This window comes from Hyalella azteca, unplaced genomic scaffold (assembly GCF_000764305.2).
Source record: "Hyalella azteca isolate HAZT.00-mixed unplaced genomic scaffold, Hazt_2.0.2 contig653, whole genome shotgun sequence".
NCBI classification, from domain to species: domain Eukaryota; kingdom Metazoa; phylum Arthropoda; class Malacostraca; order Amphipoda; family Hyalellidae; genus Hyalella; species Hyalella azteca.
Genome location: NW_025930992.1, coordinates 103,809 through 127,445, shown reverse-complemented (window position 1 = coordinate 127,445; position 23,637 = coordinate 103,809). Strand labels below are relative to the sequence as shown.

The window sequence follows — 23,637 nt, the reverse complement described above, 5'->3', positions numbered from 1 at the left end:
GGGTGCAGAGGGTGGATCATGGATGCAGCGTCGCCAGACGCCAATATATGGGTTTTTAAGCCCAAAGCGTTGCCAAGCATTTGCAAGATGTGTCGCTAGTCGACACTAGGTAGTTTTTAATGTAAAGCCATTTATGCTGAGTAATGAAAAACTATTTACAAGCCACAAACTTATTTACAAGGTTGCATGTACATGTTATCCCAAATAACTAAATTTACCCTAATAACAGTCCAATTGTACAGCAAGTGTCAACTGAACATGTGGTAATGCAGTCTGACCGCTCTAATGTGACCGCAACTACGCAATTGTAAACTTGTTTACATTTTTTTGGTGGGAACTCATTGTAACTGATTTCTGGACAAGCTTCACTGTATCTTGATCCATGCATTGTACCGGAAACCTTACTTTTTTGTAAATAGTTGGCCGAAGACTGATATATATATTAAATGCAAGAATTTCAATCTAAATGTGTCAGCAAGATCTTCTGAAGGCGTAAATTTTGTTACAGAAGCGTCGCCAAAGATCTTGCAATTTTATATCGCCACCTCAGCATTCTATAAAACCTGGCTTGTCCAGGGTGTTGTGTAATGCAATCAAATGGTTCTGGCGGGTCAGCGAGCCAGTGATGGTCGTAGAACTACCAGTGGTACCGAGTGCCCGGAAAAACTGACCTATCACCCCCCCTCCCTAGTCGCCACTACCAGGATGGGCAATTACAACAACAACATAAAACATGATACTCACAGCCTCTAATATTGAATGATATCCTGTTATGTCTATTAGACAAAAAAGTTCTCATAATCTGAAGTTGTGAATCTCATAATACTTACCTGGTTTACTGAACTACATTATCACCAACTTTGGATAATATGATGGATAATATGGATAATATCATCAAGATTTCAGCCAATTATTTTTTTTATTTACATTATTTATATCTTGGTTACAATTGAGTTTATTCATTTGAGTGTGCTAATGAACTTCTAGTGTAAGGTAACATGGGACTTGAGTGTACTTCTAATTATTTTCCATCATCAACATTATTTTTTTACATGACTATTTTGTAGAAGTCTCATCATTTCTTGATTTTGTTGTGTTCATGGTTCCTTCTATTTAATGATTAATTTGAAAATTTGAATTATAAAAAGTTGAATTTATTTCAGTAGATAAACATGCACATTCATTCAAGTTTTCTGCTCATATTTTTTATTATTTGATCCCATGTAGCCAGATCTATCATATATATGTATTCTATTTGATGAAAATATGTGGTGTGTTGACAATTGTTAGTTGAGCTAATATAATTAACTTATTTGCAGGATCGTAATGAGCAGCACAAAAGATGGAGGTTGCAGTGAAGAGTCGTCACCAAGCATGGGTCGCCCAAGCCGCCGCTGCCGTCAGAAGACCATGCAGCAAGACACACCTCCCATGCGCAGAAGTCAACGACACTTGAGGCCGACACAAACCATTAAAGTCGAAGATGATCTGATGTCACCTGCACACAATGATGTCAATGATAACCTTGATCATAACTTGGAAGCCAAGTATAGTACATCCGAATCTCTTTTAGATAAGTTGAGTGGTGTTAGCTCAGTTCCATCTCTTATTTGTGGTCCAGAAATAGTAAATGTTTCTGATTCAGTTCATGTTGAATCAGTGTTAAGCAAAGAAAATGCAAACAAAGAACTGGTCAAGCATGAATTTTCATCAGAAATTAAACCTAATGCAAATGTCAGTAAGTTGTTTACTGAACCAACAGCAAGTTGTTTACCTACAGTCAAAGATTGCAACATAAAAGGATCAAGCAACAAGGAAACTATATCTGATGAGTCATCTGTAAGCGAGGCCTCTGAGAAGAATGAACAGAGTTTGAAAAGTAGGACCTTAATAGAGCCACGCCATGATTTTGGTAGCCTACCTGACTTGTGCTCTGGTGCCAAAAAATCAAGAAATGCTGCTGCTGAACCTGAGTCATCATCGGCAGATGTCTCCAGTGAAGATAATAAGCCTGGATATCTTAGGAACACCAGCGAGAATAAGAAAAGGACTGCAGCCACTGGCAATGATTGGACAAGACCTAAAGTCCTGAGAGTGGATGAACAAAACCCAGATATTGGCTCCAGCAGAAAAAAGGTATGTTCTTCTCCAACTACTCCAAAACTTAGCAGTATTGAATCAGTTAACAGCAAGAATTTCACCAAGGATTCAATAGCGTGTCAAGATGATAAACAACTCAAAGAAAGACGAACTCCTGGTATCAGCGATTCAAATGCAGCCTCTAAAGTTTCTAGTGCCAGAACTGTGGCAGCTGTTGGTAATCTTTCATCTTCTGCCATTTCTCCCGCATCCTCGAATGTCTCACCGTCCCCTCTAGACAAGACGACGCTTGTAAGCAGTCCATCACAGCCATCACCGTGTGATACCAATAACTCTGTGTCATCAGTCTATGAAAACATCATCAACAATAACCACATCAGTAAAGATGCACACAAGTTGGGGAAGTTGAACTCTATTCATGTCTCCACCAGCAGCAAAGATTCTTCATTTGTGTCTGAAATTGAAAGAAAAATGTCCAGATCATCTACAAGTCCTGACTGCTTATCAGCTGAAGAAGCTTTCCTAGCATTTGGAAGTTCTCCAAATCCACCAGATTTTTTAGCTTTATGTAACCTCGGTCCTCCATACCCCAGAAGTTTATTTAGTAATTTTATTTCCCAATCGTCTATTAACAAGGTTTCATTGCTGAAACCTTGTTATGATAATGGTGTTGGCAGTGTTACAAGCTTATCTTCTAATTTGGATTCAGAAAAATCTTCTCCTGTGAAAAATACTCTTCCAGATGTGAGCAGCAATTCTAATCACTTGTTATCTTCATCAATCGCATGTAGAAACCAGCCAGTTTTTGATACATCATCATTTGGTTCTACTCTGCTGAGTCCAGTGCCTCTCCCTGGCCATGATTTTTGCAATGGAAACTCCACTGCCACGAAGATCGAGTTATCCAGTACAAGTCCTATCAAAGATCCCTGTGAAAACATGATGAAACCAGCACCAGCTAGTGTTAGTCCCTCTGCATCTAAAATTGCTATTGTACATCCATCACCTCAGTTACTTGGTGCTGCATCGACTGCTTCTCTAACTTTGTCCTCTCCTCACTTGACTTTACCTCCTGTTGCTGCTTCTAATGCTTGCTTGCCTTTTAATGCCATGGGTTTTGCTCAACCTCCGTACATGAATGTTCTGTCTCCGCCATACTACAATATGTTGTCTCCAACCATTTTAAGTTCAGATGCTCATTTCTCCCATTTGTGTGCCTCTTCAACTCCAGTTAGTGATTCTCAAGCCAGTGCTGCTAAGTGTGCCAGACTGTCAACTGATGATAGAAAAGGTATTGAAGCTCTAGAATCTCCTATCTCACCTCACTCTTTTAGAGGATCATTGGTTGCTTCTTCTGAGTTTCCTATGAATCTCATTCCCCTGGATTCTCAACCCTCTCGTGCCATATATGATCATAGACCAATAAGTGATAATCAGATAACTGATATTCCTGTGGCCACTAAAAGCAAAGGAACCTTATCTTCTTCGCCTAGTCTGATTGCCAGGAAAGAACCTCGTAAGTTTGAACTCACTATACCACTTGGACCATCATTGAAGAGACACAGAGATCAGCAGAAAATGAAAGAGAACATATCAAAAGCCTTGTCTCTTGATGCCATCAAATTCTCTTTAGACAAGGAAGGTTTTAGCAGCAATACACGCGTTTCTTCTAAGATAAATGCTGGTGGTGATAAACTTCTGACGGCTGACACCAGTGAACCTAGGACTCGTATACCCATGGACGTTGTCAATACTCACTTCATTTGCTCGCTCTGCAACGGATACTTCGTTGATGCTACCACCATTGTTGTGTGTCTGCACAGCTGTGAGTTACTATGTGTATTGATGCTGTTATTACCTACTGTATGTAAGAATATTGATGAACTTTTTTTAAATCTATTAGTGTAGGTATTACCTATACGGTAGTATGTACGGATATTTTTGTACTTTCTTTGTACAAAATTTCTATTAGTGCGGGTATTACCTACTGTATACAAATATATTGTGTACATTCTTAGTACAAAATTTCTATTAGTGCATTTATTACCTACTGTATGTACTGTATGTATTTTTGTACTTTCTTTGTACAAAATTTCTATTAGTGCAGGTATTACCTATAGTATGTACGAGTATTTTTGTACTTTCTTTGTACGAAATTTCTATTAGTGCAGTTATTACCTACTGTATGTACGAATATTTTTGGTACATTCTTTGTACAAAATCTGTATTTGTGCAGTCATTACCTAATGAATGTACGAATAACGATTATTTATTTTAGATTCTTTGTATTGTAGCAATCGTATCTGATGCTCATATATATTTTGTGATATTACCAATACGTGATGTGAAATATTTTGGAGAATTAACCTAATTTTTTTCTAGCCTTCATCATTTATATTTGGGGGGAAATATGGCTTATCAATAAAGTCAGGTTTATTAGGGAATGTAAAATGGAAGTTCATTGACATCAGTTTGTTGCAGGGTAAATTTGGTTAAATTAGTTAAGACTTTGTAACTTTGACGCTGAATTATTATTTATTCCGACTTTATGCTCGATGACAGAGTGGTATTATGTGTATAGTAGAATATTTTTATCTTTTGGGTGGTTGTTGAATCCTCAGTAACAGTTTTTATAGTTCAAACCATGTATTTATAGTTGTAATAAAGTGATTTGTTTGGCTAGGCTTGATCATTCAATCCTGAATGACCTATGCTAATGACCTATAGACGAAACAATGCTGTTATATGTAGTTATAACATATTGATTTATTCAAGTTTATAATATAATAGAATGATTAACTTTATTTTATAATAGAGTGATTAATTTCAGCTTATAATAAAGTTATTAATCTCAGTTTATAAAAAAGTGATTTCTTTCAGTTTTTAATGAAGAGATTTAATTCTGTTTATAATAGAGTGGTTAGCTTCAGTAATAGAGCAATTAGTTTCGTATAATAATGAAGTAATTTGTTGCAGTTTGCTGCGCATGCATCGTACGTTACCTGGAGCACAGCGTGTTCTGCCCCGTGTGCGAGGTGCTGCTCCATGCCACCGTCCCCACCTCCAAGCTCCGGCCTGACCCTCAGCTCCAGGCTCTGCTATATGCCATCCTCCCTGAACTATATTATGGTCAGTGTGATGTCCTGTTGTGGTCAGTGTGATGTCCTGTTGTGGTCAGTGTGATGTGCTGTTGTGGTCAGTGTGATGTGCNGTGTGATGTCCTGTTGTGGTGTGATGTCCTGTTGTGGTGTGATGTGCTGTTGTGGTATGATGTGCTGTTGTGGTGTGATGTCCTGTTGTGGACAGTGTGTCCTATGGTAGTGTTCTGTCTCTTGTTCTGTCAGGGTAATATCATGTTATGGTTAGTATAGGTAACATCCGGTTAAGGTCATTATAATATCTTGTCTGGACAGTATAGTGTCCTGTTGTTTTCGTATCATAATGCCTGATAACTAGAGTTACCGGTAATAGAGTTACCAGTAATAGTTACCAATAATAGAGTTACTGATAATAGAGTTACCAGTAGTTGTTATTGGTAATAGAGTTACCAGTAATAGTTACTGATAATAGAGTTACCAGTAATCGTTATCGGTAATAGAGTTACCAGTAGTCGTTATTGGTAATAGAGTTACCAGTAATAGTTACCGGTAATAGTTACCACTTACCGGCAATAGAGTACCAGCAATAGTTACCAGTAATATAGTTACCTGCAAAAGTTACCGGTAATAGAAAAAAAGAGCTGCACAGAGATGTAGGCAAGAACTGTGCATAATATACTTCTAATGTAATCATATACTCGCCTTTGTGGGCTATATTTTGGCTTCGGAGGAATAATGTTTACTGTCTTATTTTTTTAATAACAGCAGTTGGGTATTCACGAGACAGGCTTGGTAAAGGAGAGAGTGAAGATTATGCCTAAGTTAATAGGATATTTCTATTTTCAGGAATTAAATAGTTTATAAGAAAGCAAATACGTTTCCTGAAACTTATAGATTTGTGAAAGCAAGTTTCTCTAATTAATCCTTGGTTGGTTGTTGATGATACTTATAGTAGATCTTTGTAGTTTGTTAATTATGATCCACCACGAGTATATTTCTTTGTAGTGATCCAGCGCTACTTATGATCCACCATCAGTATATTTGTATTGATCATCGTGTGCGTTTTGGTCGATCCATGTCAGTGAAAATTTTCACAATCTTAGGGTTTGTTGTGTTTTGATAATTTTGCGCCTATGAATATTATGAACACATAATGTTCAACTAAGCTGCTAACTTTCTAGGTGAGCACCAACTATCGGAAGTTAAATTCTCTACTTTTTTCTTGTTCAGTGCTGCTCCGATTACTTCGTGCACTTTGCATACTTTGTTTTCAATATACCTTTAAGTGCATACTTTGTATTCAATATAGTATTTTTAATTCTGGTTATAAATTTAAACTTATGGAATGATGTATTTCAGAGGAGCAGCGACGAAGGCGAGAATTTTACAGTTCAAGTAAAGGGAGAATCCGCGACGAAAAGCTTTGCCGCGTCATCCCTGAAGATCCTTCACTCGTGTCTTTATCTGCAGGACGCCAGCCGTCTCTGCCAAAAATTTCTGAACCTTTGAGATCTGATACGGGAACTGGGAGTGGTGGAGTTCTGTGCTCCAAGCTTGAAGACCAGAACTCCAAACGAGTTAGTCTGATGGCCAGCTCTGAGAACCTGCTCCAGAAACCTGAGAACCTGCTCCATAAATCTGAGGGCCTGCTTCAGAAACCTGAGAGCCTGCTCCATAAATCTGAGGGCCTGCTCCAGAAACCGGAGGCCCTGCTGCACAAATCTGAGAATCTGCTCCAGAAACCTGGGAACCTGCTCCATAAACCTGAGAACCTGCTCCAGAAACCTGAGAACCTGCTCCAGAAGCCTGAGAACCTGCTCAAAAAACCTGAGAACCTGCTCCAGAAACCTGCGAACCTGATCCAGAAATCTGAGAACCTGATCCAGAAAGCTGAGAACCTGCTCCAGAAACCTCAGAACCTGCTCCAGAAACCTGAGAACCTGCTCCAGAAACAGGAGAACCTTTGCTCTTCCATGTTCAGATTCTCCAAGTCTAAAATGATATGCAGCAGCGACCTGCTGTGTGTGCAGCTTGTCAGCTGCCATTTGCTTAAAAACCAGGTAAGTTGATGACATTTAATTAATGTTGCTTAAAGTTTAGATTTTGCTGTGAAGTTACACGTGTAAAATTGAGTTTAAATTTAACTTTGAAGTTGATGGCATTCAGTTTTGCTTCAAGTTTAGATTTAGCTGTGAAGTTACACGTGTAAAATCAAGTTTAGATTTAGCTTTGATATTGCACGTATAAAATTGAGTTTAGATTTAGCTGTGAAGTTACACGTGTAAAATCAAGTTTAAATTTAGCTTTGAAGTTGAAGCATTCAATGTTGCTTCAAGTTTAGATTTAGCTTTGAAGTTACACGTGTAAAATTAAGTTTAGATTAGCTTTGAAGTTGATGGCATTCAATGTTGCTTCAAGTTTAGATTTAGCTTTGAAGTTACACGTGTAAAATCAAGTTTAAATTTAGCTGTGAAGTTGATGGCATTATATTTTGCTTCAAGTTTAGATTTAGCTTCGAAGTTACACGTGCAAAGTTCCAGGAAGAAGTCAATAATTTCCTCCGGGAATGATTTGTGTGAATTGTTTGCATTATTAATGATTTATTAGATCCCGCATATGTTTTAAACCCATGCTTTTGCAGGCTGAATGATGGCCTGAGCCTGTAGTTTTAATTGTTGATGTTTTCGGCTTCAATAACGCTTTAAATATCTGCCATGTTGAACTAACGATGAGTTTTTGTCAATTAGTACTAAGGTAACTGACGTCAATTACTAAGGTAATTAATTAATTGACGTAATTACTAAGGTAATTAACGTTTTTGTCGTCAATTAGTAAGGTAATTACTACCCAAATGAACGTATATGAGCAATCTTTTTGCTGGTCATTCCCGTGCAAACAAATTGTATTGATTGTAATTGCAATGCATATTTGATGTTTCATACAGTGCCTGTGCATGATTGCCTTGATTTTTATCAGAGCAAAGGTTAGCAAAATTTCATAAATAATTCATAATTTACTTGTGTTATAATTTATTTGCTTTATCTATAATTATTCTATTCATAAAGTTTTTATACATTGGCTGTGATTTCAATTTTTGATGTTAAGAAGTGTTCGTGATTTTTAAATTTTCGTATTAACAATGGTTGGTGATATTTAACTGTATGTATTAACAATAGTTTGTGATATTAAACTGTAGGTATTAACAATGGTTAGTGACATTAACTGTATGTGTAGACAATGGTTAGTGACATTAACTATATGTTTTAACAATGGTTTGTGATATTTAACTGCATGTATTAATGGTTTGTGACATTAACTGTATGTATTAACAATAGTTTGTGATATTAAACTGTATGTATTAACAATGGTTTATGACATTAACTATGTGTTACCAATGGTTAGTTATTTTAACCGTGTGTGTTAACTATGGTTAGTTATTTTAAGTACTTACATTACCGAGCAGAGTCGGAGGTTTCTACAGTGCCCCGCCATGGTGCCCATGTCGCTCATCAAGAGGCTGCTACGAACATATACGACGTATGTGTTAACAATTGTCTATGTGTTAACAATTATTAATTATTTTAACTATTACATTACCGAGCAGAGTCGGAGGTTTCTACAGTGCCCCGCCATGGTGCCCATGTCGCTCATCAAGAGGTTGCTACGAACCAAGTTCTCGCTCACGTCTGGGGACACGCTTGTCTTCCTAGTGCCTGACATCGTCAAGATGCGCCGCAGTCAGCGAACTGTGTCAGCTGCTGCTGTTGTTACTATGACCACATCTGCGTGTACTGCCACATCTGTCAGTGCCACTTCATGTGCTGCCACATCTGGCAACGCCACTTCGTGTGCTGCCACATCTGGCAACGCCACTTCATGTGCTGCCACATCTGTCGGTGCCACCAGCGCTGCCACTTTATGTGGTCACGCATCTGTCAATGCCATCAGCGTTGCCACTTCATGTCGTGCCACATCTGTCGACGCCATAAGCACTTCCACATTTGTCAATGCCATCAGCGCTGCCACTTCATGTGCTGCCACATCTGTTAATGCCACTACTGTTACTACATCTGCATGTGCCACCAGCTCACTCACTTCAGCAACAACATCCAGTGCTGCTGCTACGTTTGCTTCTATTTCAAATACGACGTCTGCTCCAGTAACGTCCCATAGTATTTCTACTCCACTTTCCGGGGCCGTTTCTATCAGTAATATTTCAACTGATGGCACAATCGCTACTACTACTACTACTTCATCTCCTGGAAATACTTCTACTTTAGCACAACGTACAACTTCTGATATTGCCGCCTCTTCTACCAGCATTGCTACAACTCTCGCTCCAGACACCGCAACAACTGATTCACTTAAAACAGAGTGGTCCATTTCTACCACTTGTAAGCTCTATCAAGGTTCAGATGCAACTGTGGTGAATGGGGAAGCAACTATGAACTGTGTTTCAAAAGAGTCACATAATAAAGCGACTACACCCACACTTGTTCCATCAACTGCAGCATCAACCTTACCAATTCTTCGCACTTCAAATGCAACTGTTTCAGTAAACCGCTCCTCTCTTGACGAGAAAAAATCAACGCTGAACCAGCAATCTCTTCTTGGCTCGTTTGATGAATCCAAAATTAATGTTCCCAGTGACGATTGTGTTCCCAGTTTTTCTGCGGGGGCTCCAAAGGTTGTAGTAAATCAACCAAATGTTAATGGAAAAAGTTTATTGATGAATAGTAACTTCTCTGGGTCTCAGCCATCTTCAGATTTCAAAATGGGAAATCCAGCTGCAGCAAGCGTCGTGGACGAAGTAAGGTCTAAATTCTCTGGGTCTCAACCATCCTCAGATTTCAAAATGGGAAATCCAGCTGCAGCTAGCGTCGTGAACGAAGTAAGATCTAAATTCTTTGGGTCTCAGCCATCTTCAGATTTCAAAATCGGAAATCTAGCTGCAGCAAGCGTCGTGGACGAAGTAAGATCTGCGGCAAATAAAAAAGTCGTAGAGTCTCATGAAGTTTCTCCTCGTGATGAAGACAGTGAAGGAGCTAGCCTGTATCCTGGACTGTTGCTGCTGGACTCAGAGACTGTCAGAGACGTGGCATACTTGCAGGACTGGGACGAGGTAAGACCCTGTGCTACTTCTGTGTATCATCTTACTTGATATTCCTGTGTTAAATTTAGGAGTCTTGATTTCCTGCTAGGTAAACCTAACAGAAATGTCAAATGAAGAACCTGCATTACGCAATAAAATTGATACTGATTTTCATTTATCTAGTTTAGTTCCTTGATGGATTTGGTTGCTTTCATGTGCACCTTTTTTTTTGCTTTTGTTGTTAAAAAGTTTTTTGTATATTGCATACCCGATTTTTTTTAATTCACTTAGCAGCATCGCTCCATTCATCTATTTACATCTCGGTTATTACTATCATAACGTAGCTAGTCATTTCCTCAGTTTGCATTCACTTATTCGCATTATTTTCATGCTATCTGAATTAATCAATAGTCAATAATTCATAATCATGTTCATATTAATAGAAATTCTTGACTGAAATTCATTTAATTCAACAGAGCACACCAGTCACCATCTTTTTCAAGATAGTGCACCACACAAGTCGACGCTTGTGTCACCGTGATGCCGTAGTGATGAATAAAGAAGATTTGCTCTCCATCCCATCCTCTCTGGTAAGTGAAGTGCGAAACTCAGTGCAATTTGAACCCAAACCGATGCCAGTGATTCAAACGGAACCTGAAGAGGCCAGTGACCACAAAATGTCAACGGCACCCCAAGAAAACAACGATATTGAAATGAAGGAGTGCCTTAATTTGACTTCATCAAGCACTAACATTGAGAAGCCTTTTTCTGATAGCAAAATATGCACAAATAAGATCCATGTGCCGTCTTCTGCTGTTTCAATTCTACCGAAACCTGAGGAACAACAACCTGCTTCTACTGATGATGCTCTTCACAAGTGGCGCGTTGTTCAATCTCAACAACTGCAAAAACATGAAAAATCTGAACCTGTTACATCTAAAGCGAAAGTCTCGTCTGTTAAAAATGAATCTAAAACGAGAATTAACCCAACCAATAAAACGAACAAAACTGCATTGAGTAGGAACCGAAATAAAACCACATCCACGATAACCAAGGAAGGGAAAAGAAGTGGTGAGATCTCTATTTCCTCACCCTCAATAACGTCAATAGCACGAGGCACGAGTGGCAGTATTTACAGCCAAAGTATGACTGGTGTAGCTACAAGGACGGCTCCTACAGATGTCTCTATCAACTCTTTAGCTGATATTAACGGCACTGGGGTGATGTTTTCGGCTCTTTCTCATCAACAACTCCTGCTTTTGCAAGACCAGCAACAGCTTGCACAGGTCCAGCAACTGTCTCAAGTGCAGCATTTGTATTCATTTCAAAAAATACCACAGCCATCCACTACACTCTCATCACGAGAGGGTGTGGCTCTGCAGCCTAAGCCTTTAGTGCCATCAATATTACCGGCAATTACATCGGAGGCTAAAACCACATCCAACAAAAGCATTGTTATGCCGGCAGCCCCAGATGTATCTAGCCTCCTGACGCCTTGTCTAACAGGCACTCCGTTAAACATACCTAGTGTAGTTGCGGACTCCTCAGGAATCTTTTTCACAGGTACAGGAGGTATCACCAACAATGTCTTGAACTCGTTAACGCCAGGTTCCATATCAACTCCAGCGTTCAACCTAAATGCATTTTCACCTTTCAATTTAGGCTATGGAATAATGCCTCTGATGTCAACTCAGAATTTTGGCAGCAATAGTGGATTAACGTTTTTCAATTCTGGTAATTTGCAAACAATAATGTCTGATAGCGGACAAAATGTCGACTTGAGTAATAGTTTAAATCAGTCGTTTCTATCAACTGACGCAATGGGATTGATTAACATAGGGTCTGCTCTGAACCCAGAAGTGGCTAGCTGTCTTGCCCTACAGGGAGCCACTATTCTCCCTTTCGGTGTCCCCTTCGCGCAACCTGGAGGCGGACTGTTCTGCTTGGGCGCGAGTAATGACATCGTCACTAGTGATCCATCTCTCCCTCCTCTGACCATCGTGCCTGTTAGCTCAGACTCTGGTGGTTCTTTTGAACCCGTTTCTACCGTGAGTAAAAATCCGCCTAGCTCGAGTGCAATGACTCTGGAAGATTGTCTCAACATTGCAGGAGTTACTTCAGTTATCAGTCCTACTGCTTCAACCCCTGAGTACGATTCTTCGTGTAGTACCGCTTCATCAGTAGCGACTTCCAATCCTGGTCCTAATATTTCTAGTTCAGGTGCGGTATTGACGTTAGATTTCGCTGCTCCAGGCTTGCCGTCTAATGGATCGTGTAACTCCCATTCTGTGCACGGTTCGCCTGAATTTTCGTTGTCGGCGTCGGGGTTTAAATCCATATCAACTGATCCGCAGGCAGGCAAAGTTGCTGCACCAAACGGAGGGGATAGGGTTGATGTCGGCGCATCATCTACGGCTACAAATTCATCGTTGACCGAACCGCCGGACTGGAAAGAAGTTCAGCTGAAGATCAGTGAGACTGGAATAATGAGTGTTTCCGCCGGCGATGATCAAAACAATGTCATGGAGAGCCTCCTGAACCAAGTTGAATCCGAGTCTTCGCAGCGGTTGCTCTCATCCATTGAAACTGAACCAGGTACTTCCTCTAATACCGTCGAGATATCGGTTCTACCCACATCTGCAGCTAACAAAGCACCATGTGAAGTCTCTTCATCCATGTCCATGATTAAACCTGATACAAGTGAAGTTTCCCCAAAACTTAGCATTCAGTCTTCAGTAGATTCAAATCAGTCTTGCATTTCTTGCGACGATCCACAGCCGGTATCAACTATAGCAGTTTCAACATCAGCTTCCCCTATTGTTGCTTTAACAATGCCCTGTAAAACTGAATCGACTAAGGCTATAACTTCCTCGGTCAAATCTTCAGAGTTTTTGCACTCGCTTACCCATAGTAAGCTTGCAAATACCGAGAGTATTTTGGAGTCTAGCCAAAAACTAATATCGTCTCCGAGTGACCGAAGTTGCATAAAAAATTCCAAAAGTGATGAAATGTTAGTCGACAAATTGATTGATACTCCCCACAAAGAACTTCCTGGAAAGACGCCAGATTTTCTTTCACCTGTGAAATATGTGAACATTTCAGATGGATCTGCATGTGCCACAAAAGACGATCTGAGCGATGACGAACTTCCGCCTCTCAGAGTTTGTGAAAATTTCAAGAGGAAGAACACAGACGAGTGTAGTGATGGATATGCCAAGAAGCCAAAAGTTGAAACTTCCAACAGCACTTCAGTAGTGTGTGCTTTACCTTTCAGTAGCCCAGCCGATAGTAATGAAGAGCGACCAGTTCTTAATCGGAAGACCTCGAAATTGAAGGAAATTGCCGAGAAGCAGCGCTCTTTGTTCAATAAAAGCAGTGAAAATCTTAAGAAAGATGCACGGTTTGTCGATAAAAATGGAATTCCTATTGACGTTAAAAGTCGACATGTCCCGCTTGATGTCGCAGCTGCAACCATAACAGCAAATCTGAAAAATCTTTCTAAGCTCTCAACCAATGCCCCGTTATCGCCCACTGTTGGGCCTGGCTCCAGAAAAGTAGAAGTCAAGACGGACTGTGAAAGACCTGGGCGCAAATCTCATTCTACTGGCTACAAAACATTGAATACTTCACCCAAGGGCTGGAACCCCACTATTTCTAAGGAACAGTTCCAGTTGGGTGTCAGCAATGCTGGTTTGTCACCAAAAACGAATAAGTTTTTCAAAGCTCGGAACGCTCCGCGGATCCTTTCACCTTCGTCTTTAGGTGTTCTGAAGACATGTGTACCACATCCCGTTGTAGATGCCACTAGCAGCGCTACGCCTGTAAAACCGAAATGCAAAAAAACAGTTTCCTCAAAACTTTTAGCTGAAAATAATATTAAACCCGAGTCAGGCGCCTCTATTCTTGTCAACGACCAAGCATTGAAGAAAAATGATATATCCTTTGCTCAGCTCGGTGCATCTTCGCCCAAATTGACGACTTGTTCCTCCATCGTAGGAACTTTAATTGCACCTTCTGAGAGTTCAGTTACGTCACTGCGTAGGGGTTCGACATCCATTACTCCTAAACATTCTAAGGTTCTTGCGCAAGGTTCCAGCGAGCCATCTTCATCAACGGCGTCTCTGTGCACCACTTCTAAATCTACTGTACAACCGCTGAAGCCTTCGGGAAGCTTTTCACCTAAAACCCCTTTGGCCTCCTCTGCTCCTGCCACACTTACTATAACTTCGTCTCTACAAACGTCAGCCCTTTCAATGAAACCTCTTGTTGTTACTTCAACTTTTTCACACTCAATAACACCTCCCGAGACACTTCAACACTCAAAGAAATGTCCACGTTCCTCATCTAAGTCTGCGAACTCTCCATCTTTAGAGGAGACCAATTCATCTCAGAGCTCCAAGCCTTCAGAAGTTTTGAAGTTACAGTCAGCTTCTGGTGCCTCCACATCGAAGCGTTCAGAGCCGCCAACATCGGAGACAAAACCGAGGAGTGGAATTAACCACGTCGAATCTGACAATAATCCGATTTTGAACGAATCTTCGACCCTGTCTGTACCATTGCCTCCTTCGAAAATTAATAAAGCTGTGGCAGACTCAGGCCCTATTGCTCGCTGCTTGCGTTCATTCCACAAGAAATTGGAAGCAGCTAAACAAATGGAAAAGTCCTCGTTGGGAATAAAATCTGAATCAGATGTTGGTAACTTCAACAATAAAAACTCGATGATTAACGTTGGACGCAATTGTAAAACTGATGTGGATTTACCAAATGCTAGCATTGATATTCCTAGTAAAGCGCTGAAAACTTCAGCGTCACACGTTTCTCCTCATAAAACATCTACAGGAAAAGTGTGTTCCACTGATGATTCGGTAGCCGAAGCTGGTTCGAAGCCTCCTCTTTCAGCTGGAAATCAATGTGCCTCGAGCATTGTTGCTTCTGAAAGTGACAAGTCTCAAGTCATGGTGCCTTTGCCTTGTGATAATGATGACAATATTGGTAACGAGAATGTCAAACCCGCTGCATCATCGCGTTCAGTAACTGTTTTGGCAGTAGGAAGCGCCTCGAAATCCAATTCTAGCGTAGTTAGTGCATCATCTGTTGCTGATATCTCGCCAACTACACCGAGCGTTGTTAGTGCCTTGTCTGTTGATAATACCTCTACATCCACTACGAGCGTTGTTAATGCCTTGTCTGTTGCTAATACTTCTACATCCACTACGAGCGTTGATAGTGCATTGTCTGTTGATAATACCTCGCCGACGAATTCGAGCGTTGTTAGTGACTCTTCTGTTACTAATACCCCTACATCCACTTCGAGCGTAGCAAGTGCCTTGTCTGTTGCTAATACCTCTACATCCACTTCAGGCGTAGTTAGTGCCTTGTCTGTTGTTGATACCTCTACATCCACTTCAGGCGTAGTTAGTGCCTTGTCTGTTGTTAATACCTCTACATCCACTTCGAGCCTAGTAAGTGCCTCTATTACTTCTAAACATCTCGTTAAAAATGTAGCGCCAGTTGTAGAATTATCATCAAACAAGATTAACTTTTCAAGAAATGGTAATGACAGTATATCTTCAACTTTATCCACCGATCCAACCATCTCAACCGTCACCTCGCTCTCAGTAAAGTCATTACACCCTGCCGCTCCGTCAAACAGTCTCGGCACGATTTCAGTCATGCCTGTTGAATCGTCTGTATTAACCAGCAGTGTTGTGGCACAAAAAGAAGTGCCTGAATTTGGTGAAAACGTTTCGGACATTTCTTCCTGTAGCATTGAAAAGTCAAAAGCTTTGCATGAATCGGTAAATACGCTTTTCAATATTTCAAAGCTGGATAAATCTTCAGTCCCCAATCCTGTCCAGCTACCTAGCGCCACAACGAATGATACGGGCCGGAAGTTGTCAAACATTTGTATGCCTGAGCCTGATACCGACCAGGTGAATGTTAAAAGTCGTGCTTCTTGTAGTTCGCCTTCGAAAATCAATCGTAATGCTAACCGTCCTGCTGTTAGTGATAAGGATGTTAGTAGTACTCCACAACCAAATTTTGGCTCCTCGGAGAATTCTTTCTCATCTTTGTTACTCACCGATAAAGTTTCTAGTGAGCAGTGCCAAACAAAGTCAGTGTCGGTAGAGTCCAACACTAATATTATTGAAGAATCGAAAATTGGGCCTTCCGATTCAGTTAATAAAATTCAAGCAAACCTAGGTTCTAAATCTGTTCAAGAGAGCAAAAAGTCGTGTGTTGCCCCTAGTAGTAGTTCTTCTGCGAGTTCTCAGTCAACTCACTTGATGGTGCCATCTGTCCCTTTGGTGCCCAACAGAGGCTTCGCACACCAAAACATTAATATTGGAAACTTTAAGCCTAAAGATTCTAAGGAAAATGCTGTTGCAAATACCACCATTACTTCCAGTTCAAGGAAAACTGAAACTCTAACTACCACTGGTCTTATGAGCTCAAATGTGGCTCAAAAAGCTTCATCAATGTCTGAAAACCGTATTGGTACTTTAGTTACAGTTGAGAAAAGTAAAGTACCGCTACCAAAGGTATCAGCAAATTTTAATGAACACAAATCTGTTTCTTCTTCTCAATTAACCATAGAAGCTTGTAGTTCGGTTGCCAGTACAGATAAACCTGCAGAAAATGCATCAACAAGAACTGACACTCCCAACACGACACAAACCAATGACAACCCATTCTCTCATATTAATTCCAACTATTACATGCCCTATTCGTTCTACCCTAGTGGACTATCATCCCAGATGAATAGTTCCTATCCTTACTTCGGTTCCTCGTTTCCATACTATAATCAAAGCTTAACTAATAATAGTGATGATAACAGTTCTTGTGCTCCAAATTCTACTTCCGATGAGAACACATCGTGTAGGGTAACAGACAGACGGCAAGCTTCTCCGTGGAGTTCCGCCAACTATGGAAATCTGTATGGAAGCAGCAACCAAGTGAAAGTAACCAATTCCAGTTCCTTAATTCCCTCTCACTCAAGCCCAAACCAGAACTTTCCTCCTGTGACTTCACTCAATACATCGCCTAATTTCCAAGACTCCACTACACTTACGAGTTCGACGACCTCATCCGCAATGCTCGAGACTTCCAATACCGCGTGTCTTGCAAAGAATAAAAATTTGAATGCTGCTGTTACATCGCGTGTTCCAAGCAACACATCTTCCAGTTGCCTTCACGAAACGAATTCATCTGCGACCATCAATTTCTCAGCATGCTCATTAAAATCCTCTGTGGTATCTTCTGCTTTATCTAGTCCTCCTAAAGCCAGCTTGCCTTTGGTTTATTCACCTAATATACCATCGGCTCAGACCCTTGGCCTGTCTTCTTCAAGTGGTCTTACTTCTATCAGTAATAATTCTCCTGCGACACGCAGCTCGACAGGTGTTGACAGCAGCTTGGCACATGTGCGTTCAACTAAGCTGGACAGAACACATGAACATTACAAGTCAAGTTCACCGTACAGCTCAGATTCTGCTGAAGGGCTTGCATCCGGTGGATCTGGAAGCGCCAAGGAGAATTCCAAAAGAACTATGAAACCTAATTCCGGAAGCATTGCGAAGAAACCTGCGAATGCTTCTTCAAGTAAGAGCACAGCCTGTAATACATCAAGTCTCGACCCCCACAGTCAAATGTTACAAAACTACCCCATGCTAAATTCTTCATCGTATGCATTGTCGAACTTCATGTCGCAAAACGCTTTTCAACAAACAACTCCAAATTTCTTTGATCCGTTCTCAGCATACGGGCTTTCTCGGAGTATTGGCAGTAGCTCCAGTCAAACTAGCGGTGCATCGTTGGGAAACAATTATGCTGATTTTCACAATACATCCAACAGAGCATCAGACGTGAGTAATTATGACTACACTGGAGGTTGTTCTACCCCTAAAACGTGCTCCGATACCAGAGTTACACCTCAGTATCACTCGTATAATAGCGCTGGATATTTCAATTCGTCGGCTTCTTCTCCCAATCATCATGATTCATCGAATACCATGAACGCAATGGCTTTGAATGCTTACTTATCCAATATAAATAATTCCCATTCCTATCCCGGTTATGCCATGACAAATTTCCCCTACTTCATGTCCAATTCTTTTTCTATGAACATGATGCAGTCAAGCTGGAATTCACTTCAGCTAGCTAAAGGCTCGGGCAGCATGTCTAACTCACTAGATAGTAGTCAGTATGGAAATTCTAGTGCGAACTCCTATCCCAGCTTCTATTACAACCAGAATATGGGATATCCTTCAGGCTCATTTATGGGAAACGCTGGTTCATATAACAACTACCCCTATTTTTCCATGTCTCATCTAAGCCACTTATCTGGTGGAACTCAATCGACTCCAAAGACTACTCAAGCTTCTCCAAGTCATAATCTTCATACTACTCCATCTAACTCAGCTTCCCTGAAGATGAACGTTAAATCGTCTACTCCGGGAAATGTCAAGTCTACCAGCTCTCCAGTTCAAACTTCAATTTCGTCAGATTTGCGTTCTAATTCGATAACCAAACAGAAACGCCCACCAAATATTACAGCCACTGAAAGCCATTCAACTCCTGTGGGATCTTATGAATTACATACGCAATGTTCTTCAGCAACTCCTCTTAGTTCATCTTTGTTGTCTACAAAATCCCGTCCTACAGACATTTCTCAATCTTCCGTACCCGCACATGGCCAGCTGAAAGCCCAATCTTCCAGCTGTAAAGCATCTGACATACAAACTGTTACCGACGTTCTCTCAAGCTTAGCTTCGTTGGCTCCGTCAATTGATGCGAAAAACGTGTTCTTGGAGTGCAATAGTCGAATCTCATCAGTTTCCCCTGCAACTCTGTCAGTGCAGACTAAGCAGGACGACCCCTCTGAAATTTCTCCTCCTATGGCTGTTCCAGTTTCCAGATCTGGGTCATCATCAAAACGAATAGGAAAGACTGAATCGGTTGCAAAAGTAAGCGAAAATAAGTGTGGATCAGTGACTGATTCTCCCAGAAAATCGGACACTTCGAGGGGAGATGACACAAAGTCGCTTACTTCAGACATGACTTCAGCCAGAGAGGAATTTCGCAAGTCATTAGATTCTGAGAAAACAAGTATCGAGGTTTCTGGGGCTTCATTGAACACCCATTGCGCATCGCTTAAAAATGCTATTAAAGATTGTGAATCTCGCCAAACTTCAAGAAAAAATTCATTTGGGGATGATCGAAATGACAAAGTAGTGGACGGGTCATCTTCAGTATCCAATTCCCAACTGGCATCTGAGCCAACTTCTGCATCGTGTTCAAAATCAACCTAATCCGAACACCACCCCTAACAAAATTCGGGAACGCCTATGCTTCGACCGAGTAGTCACTACACTCTGCGCAAAGTTATTCTGGGTTTGCTTGGCCACCCGATTGAAATTAGTTTCTTGTCAGAATCTCCTATCTGACTTTATAGTCGCCTGAGAGTATGACGAGGGTTGGCCGAGCTAGGAAACTGCCCAGAGGCTGCCCTTCGAACCCTGAACCGAAGCGGACATAGAGAAGCTGATTAGCCTGTCCTAGGCGACCCTAATGCAGGGTCGCGCACGCCTCTAAATTTTGTTAGGGACAAACCTGAACACGATGACAATATCTCATCATCTATTTCTTCAACTTGAACTGGAATTTCCTCCCAACCGTATTTCGATGCTAACTTCATATCCGGCAACAGTCCAGTGGCACCACATAACCCCTGTATAATTGAACAGTTACCGTAATAATTATTGTTTCTTCTAGCCCGTCCATCGACAATTTTGAAATGTCATCTGTTGATACAACGCCATCGATTAGCGCTTAATCCATCGGTTGAGATCCATCGCTGATTTTGCATCGGATGAAAGTGCGATCCTATGCAGTAATGCTACTACATGCGCCAAGAACTTGAGTATGTCGGAATTAACGCTGACTTCTGCGACATGATTTTCGATACCCATGGTATATACGGTGATATGATTATGTAGTTTTCAGTATTGTTCTAATTTCTAGTTCTAATTCTGTGAATTAGCAAGGTCCATTCAAGATAATAAGAAAAATGGAAGATATTGAGTATTTTCAGTTAGAAGTATAGATATAATTCAAATTTAAACTAGGGCAGCTGAGTGTTGTTTAAAATACTTAAAATATGGTTTCATTTTGTGTGTTTTGAACGTCATAAGTAACGTGGCAAATGTACCTGCAGCTAAATAGTAAACTTTCCCTACTTGGAAATCCCCTTTGCAAGAAGGACTAAATCCTATTCTATCCGGAACTTCTGGAAAGTTATTTATAAACAACTCGAGAACTTTGAGTATCGTTGAAATATTATAGTTTATACAATTGTGGACCGAAAATTCCCCGAAATAATGTAACGGCTTACATTAGCTAACATGATCGTAAAATAGTATTTTCTTCTTTAAATTCGAATAGGTACGTACTTGACTCTTATCACACGCACTCGTAGTTTAACTTTACAATCTCTACTTTAATCGGTCTTGTCTTAGAATATAATGAGTTTTTTTTGCCGTGCACTTATTTGCTAAGAGACTAGCTCATTTCAAGATTTAATCGATTTTTATCCAATATTCTAAGGTACTTACAACAGATCCTTTTTCAGCGCTAGCTCATTAGATGTAAAACGGTTCATATACTTGAAATAAAAACGGTCGTTTCCAACAAAAATTGTTGCATGGCAATTTGTTCCTCTATGTGTAACAGCAGACCCAAGAATTCATTCGGAAATCACTGCATGCCAAATTTGATCAAAAATTTTATTGACGTGAAATAGTGGTCGAAATCATTCCAGCAACGACTAAGCATTTCTTTCCAGTTTCTACACACTTTACCTTATTTACAGATGTGCATTTGGCATGAACTTGAATTGTTAATTGTCTTTGTTAAGACTATTGTCTTTGTTAAGACTATTGTCTTTTTTAAGACTATTGTCTTTGTTAAGACTATTGTCTTTGTTAAGACAATTGTTTTTGTTAAGACTATTGTCTTTGTTACGACGATTGCCTTTGTCAAGACTATTGTTTTTGTTAAGACTATTGTCTTTGTTAAGACTATTGTCTTTGCTAAGACTATTGTCTTTGCTAAGACTATTGTCTTTGCTAAGACTATTGTCTTTGCTAAGACTATCTTCGACGTTTTGGATTGTGGGTCTTTACACTCGCCGGTGTACGGACGATTGTTACGGCAGTTTTTATGTGTGTACGATTTTGATGGTTAGTGTTACCAAGACTCCACGCTCAGACAAATTACTGGGTCATAATGTCTAAATTGTGACACACTTTCAGCTCGTAGCACTGATACGCCTTTTATCTGGACCAAACTGAGTGAGGATGGCCCACACAATGGCAAAAAAGTGCATCGATATTTAGACAAGGTGTAACTGATTTATTTGAGTGTACCTACCCTTGCCTTATGGTATTACCTAATGCTTCTTAAGTGCCTATATATATTAGCCTATATATTATTAATATAGGCTAAGTGCCTATATTACGTTAATGAAGTGATAGAATATTTGATCATTGAGTAGTTGCCGTTGTCGACAATAAAACTTGCTCAGCAATTTACTTGTTAAGGCTACGGTTTAATTTAGGTATATGGGACCCATGGATTTATTAGGTTATAGTGAAGTATATGCTAATTACTTGTACCTATAACGCAAGAAGGAATAAGACATATTTGCAATTCTTTTATATTTGCATATAAAGAAGACATGTTTGCAATTCTATTAAGACAATAATAATGGGTAGGAGTGTGGCTATACCACAATATAATTATAAAACCTTTTGAAGTGCCTGAAGTTTGCGGTTGTTCGCTTTTATCTAATTCGTTGTTTTATGAATTGTTTCTTTTATGAATATTTGTATGTATATGATTTGCTTATATAGGGTCGTTATACGGTATTGTTTTACAACGAATTTTATATTGATTGGTTAAGGCGGTGAAAGTCAAGATGACGTATTGTATAAAATGTTTGTGTTAGAAGTTTATTGATAAAATCATACTGTACTCACTTCTCGGGAAATATACTTCATGCTTATGTTTTAAATTGATGATATCATTTGGTAGAGTTTTCTTGCTATGTTTTATTATGCAGCTGCAACTCACCAAACGCTATTCATTGATTCTATATCCAATTTATGCTTATATCCAATTTTAACAATTAGTGGATCGGCAAAATTACGATATTGTTGTTTTATTTTCTTGTAGTCGCTGTGGAATTTCCTGTGCGAAGTGCTGCTAAATTCCGACTTTTAGTCTAACTTCCAAAATATCTTTCTGAGAAATAAGTAAGATCATTGTTACTTCCATACACTGTTAAAAAAAACGGTGAAAAAACGGTCCCACTGGCATTCTAGTGGCCGGTCGCCCGGTGAAAATAAACTGTTTCGCCGTTTTTATTAGATGTTTTACGGATTTCTAGGGTTAAATTAGACTAAAAACGGCGACACGGTGTTTCTTTTCACGTGCCGACCGGCCACTGAAACACCGGTAATACCGTTAACGGTAATTTTTTCTAACTGTGTATTGTTGTTTTTTTTCTTGTAGTCGCTGTATAAATTCATATGCGAAGTGCTGCTAAATTCTGACTTGTAGTCTTGCTTCCAATATATCTTTCTGAGAAATAAGTAAGATCATTGTTACTTCCATGAGAGAAGGGTGCTTCATTGTATCTTGGTGAAAACATTGCCTTTATTGTTACTTCCCATTGATTGTTTAGCTATACAACGTTGTGAAAAATAATGAGTTATGGACGTTTTTCTTTAATATTGCTGCCTTTTGTGATATGTTCTAGGTTTGAAGTGAGAAATTCATATCTCACAGGATATCTTTTGCAGAAGTTCTTTAAAGAAGTAAAGTAAAGAAGTATTTAATCGAACCTCAACCCAATCCTATAGGACTCCCCCATCCCCCAGTTACATGCTATCATGCTAGCCCTCAAGTGTAGCTATCAACCCTATCCTATAGGACTCCTTCACTCCAGTTACATGNTTAATCATAGACAAGAAAATAGAGCGTAAGTACTTACGTTCACTTAATCATAGACAAGAAAATAGAGCGTAAGTACTTACGTTCACTTAACGAATTTTGAAAGTATGGCCCCAGTACTATTAAAGAGCAGCTCTGGTTTTATTGATATAATACTAAGCTAATCTCCCTTTGAAATTAAAACCCCTTCTCATCATATCTTAGATTTCAAGCACAATCATAAACAATGATAATACAGGACCAAGTTTTGCTCATGTTAACTATACCTAGCTGTTTAAAAATGCATTCATTGAGATGCAGTTTAATATCCATTATATATCCACTCATGTCAAG

General features: G+C 39.9%; 2 protein-coding genes across 2 annotated transcripts; both read left to right on the top strand.

Annotated features, from left to right (window-relative positions):
• Window positions 1–1,326: 1,326 nt before the first annotated feature.
• LOC108679183 lies at window positions 1,327–7,194 on the top strand. Its single transcript, XM_047880542.1, has 4 exons — window positions 1,327–3,925; window positions 5,077–5,229; window positions 6,558–7,087; window positions 7,180–7,194. The coding sequence occupies exons 1-4, from the start codon at window positions 1,327–1,329 to the stop codon at window positions 7,192–7,194; spliced, it is 3,297 nt and encodes a 1,098-aa protein (XP_047736498.1).
• Window positions 7,195–8,829: 1,635 nt separating this feature from the next.
• Window positions 8,830–19,829, top strand: LOC108679182 (serine-rich adhesin for platelets). The gene is made up of 3 exons (XM_047880541.1): window positions 8,830–10,320; window positions 10,767–11,237; window positions 12,174–19,829. The coding sequence occupies exons 1-3, from the start codon at window positions 8,830–8,832 to the stop codon at window positions 19,599–19,601; spliced, it is 9,390 nt and encodes a 3,129-aa protein (XP_047736497.1). The 3' UTR covers window positions 19,602–19,829.
• The last annotated feature ends 3,808 nt before the right edge of the window (window positions 19,830–23,637 follow it).

Excerpts from the sequence above, each read along its gene's own strand:
- LOC108679183 (XM_047880542.1), top strand. The coding sequence starts at position 1,327 with ATGAGCAGCACAAAAGATGGAGGTTGCAGTGAAGAGTCGTCACCAAGC. Across the intron at positions 3,926-5,076 it reads TGTTGTGTGTCTGCACAGCT|TTTGCTGCGCATGCATCGTA; the intron begins GTGAGTTACTAT and ends AATTTGTTGCAG. Across the intron at positions 5,230-6,557 it reads CCTCCCTGAACTATATTATG|AGGAGCAGCGACGAAGGCGA; the intron begins GTCAGTGTGATG and ends GATGTATTTCAG.
- LOC108679182 (XM_047880541.1), top strand. The coding sequence starts at position 8,830 with ATGGTGCCCATGTCGCTCATCAAGAGGTTGCTACGAACCAAGTTCTCG. Across the intron at positions 10,321-10,766 it reads ACTTGCAGGACTGGGACGAG|AGCACACCAGTCACCATCTT; the intron begins GTAAGACCCTGT and ends TTAATTCAACAG. Across the intron at positions 11,238-12,173 it reads CTGTTACATCTAAAGCGAAA|GGAGCCACTATTCTCCCTTT; the intron begins GTCTCGTCTGTT and ends CTTGCCCTACAG.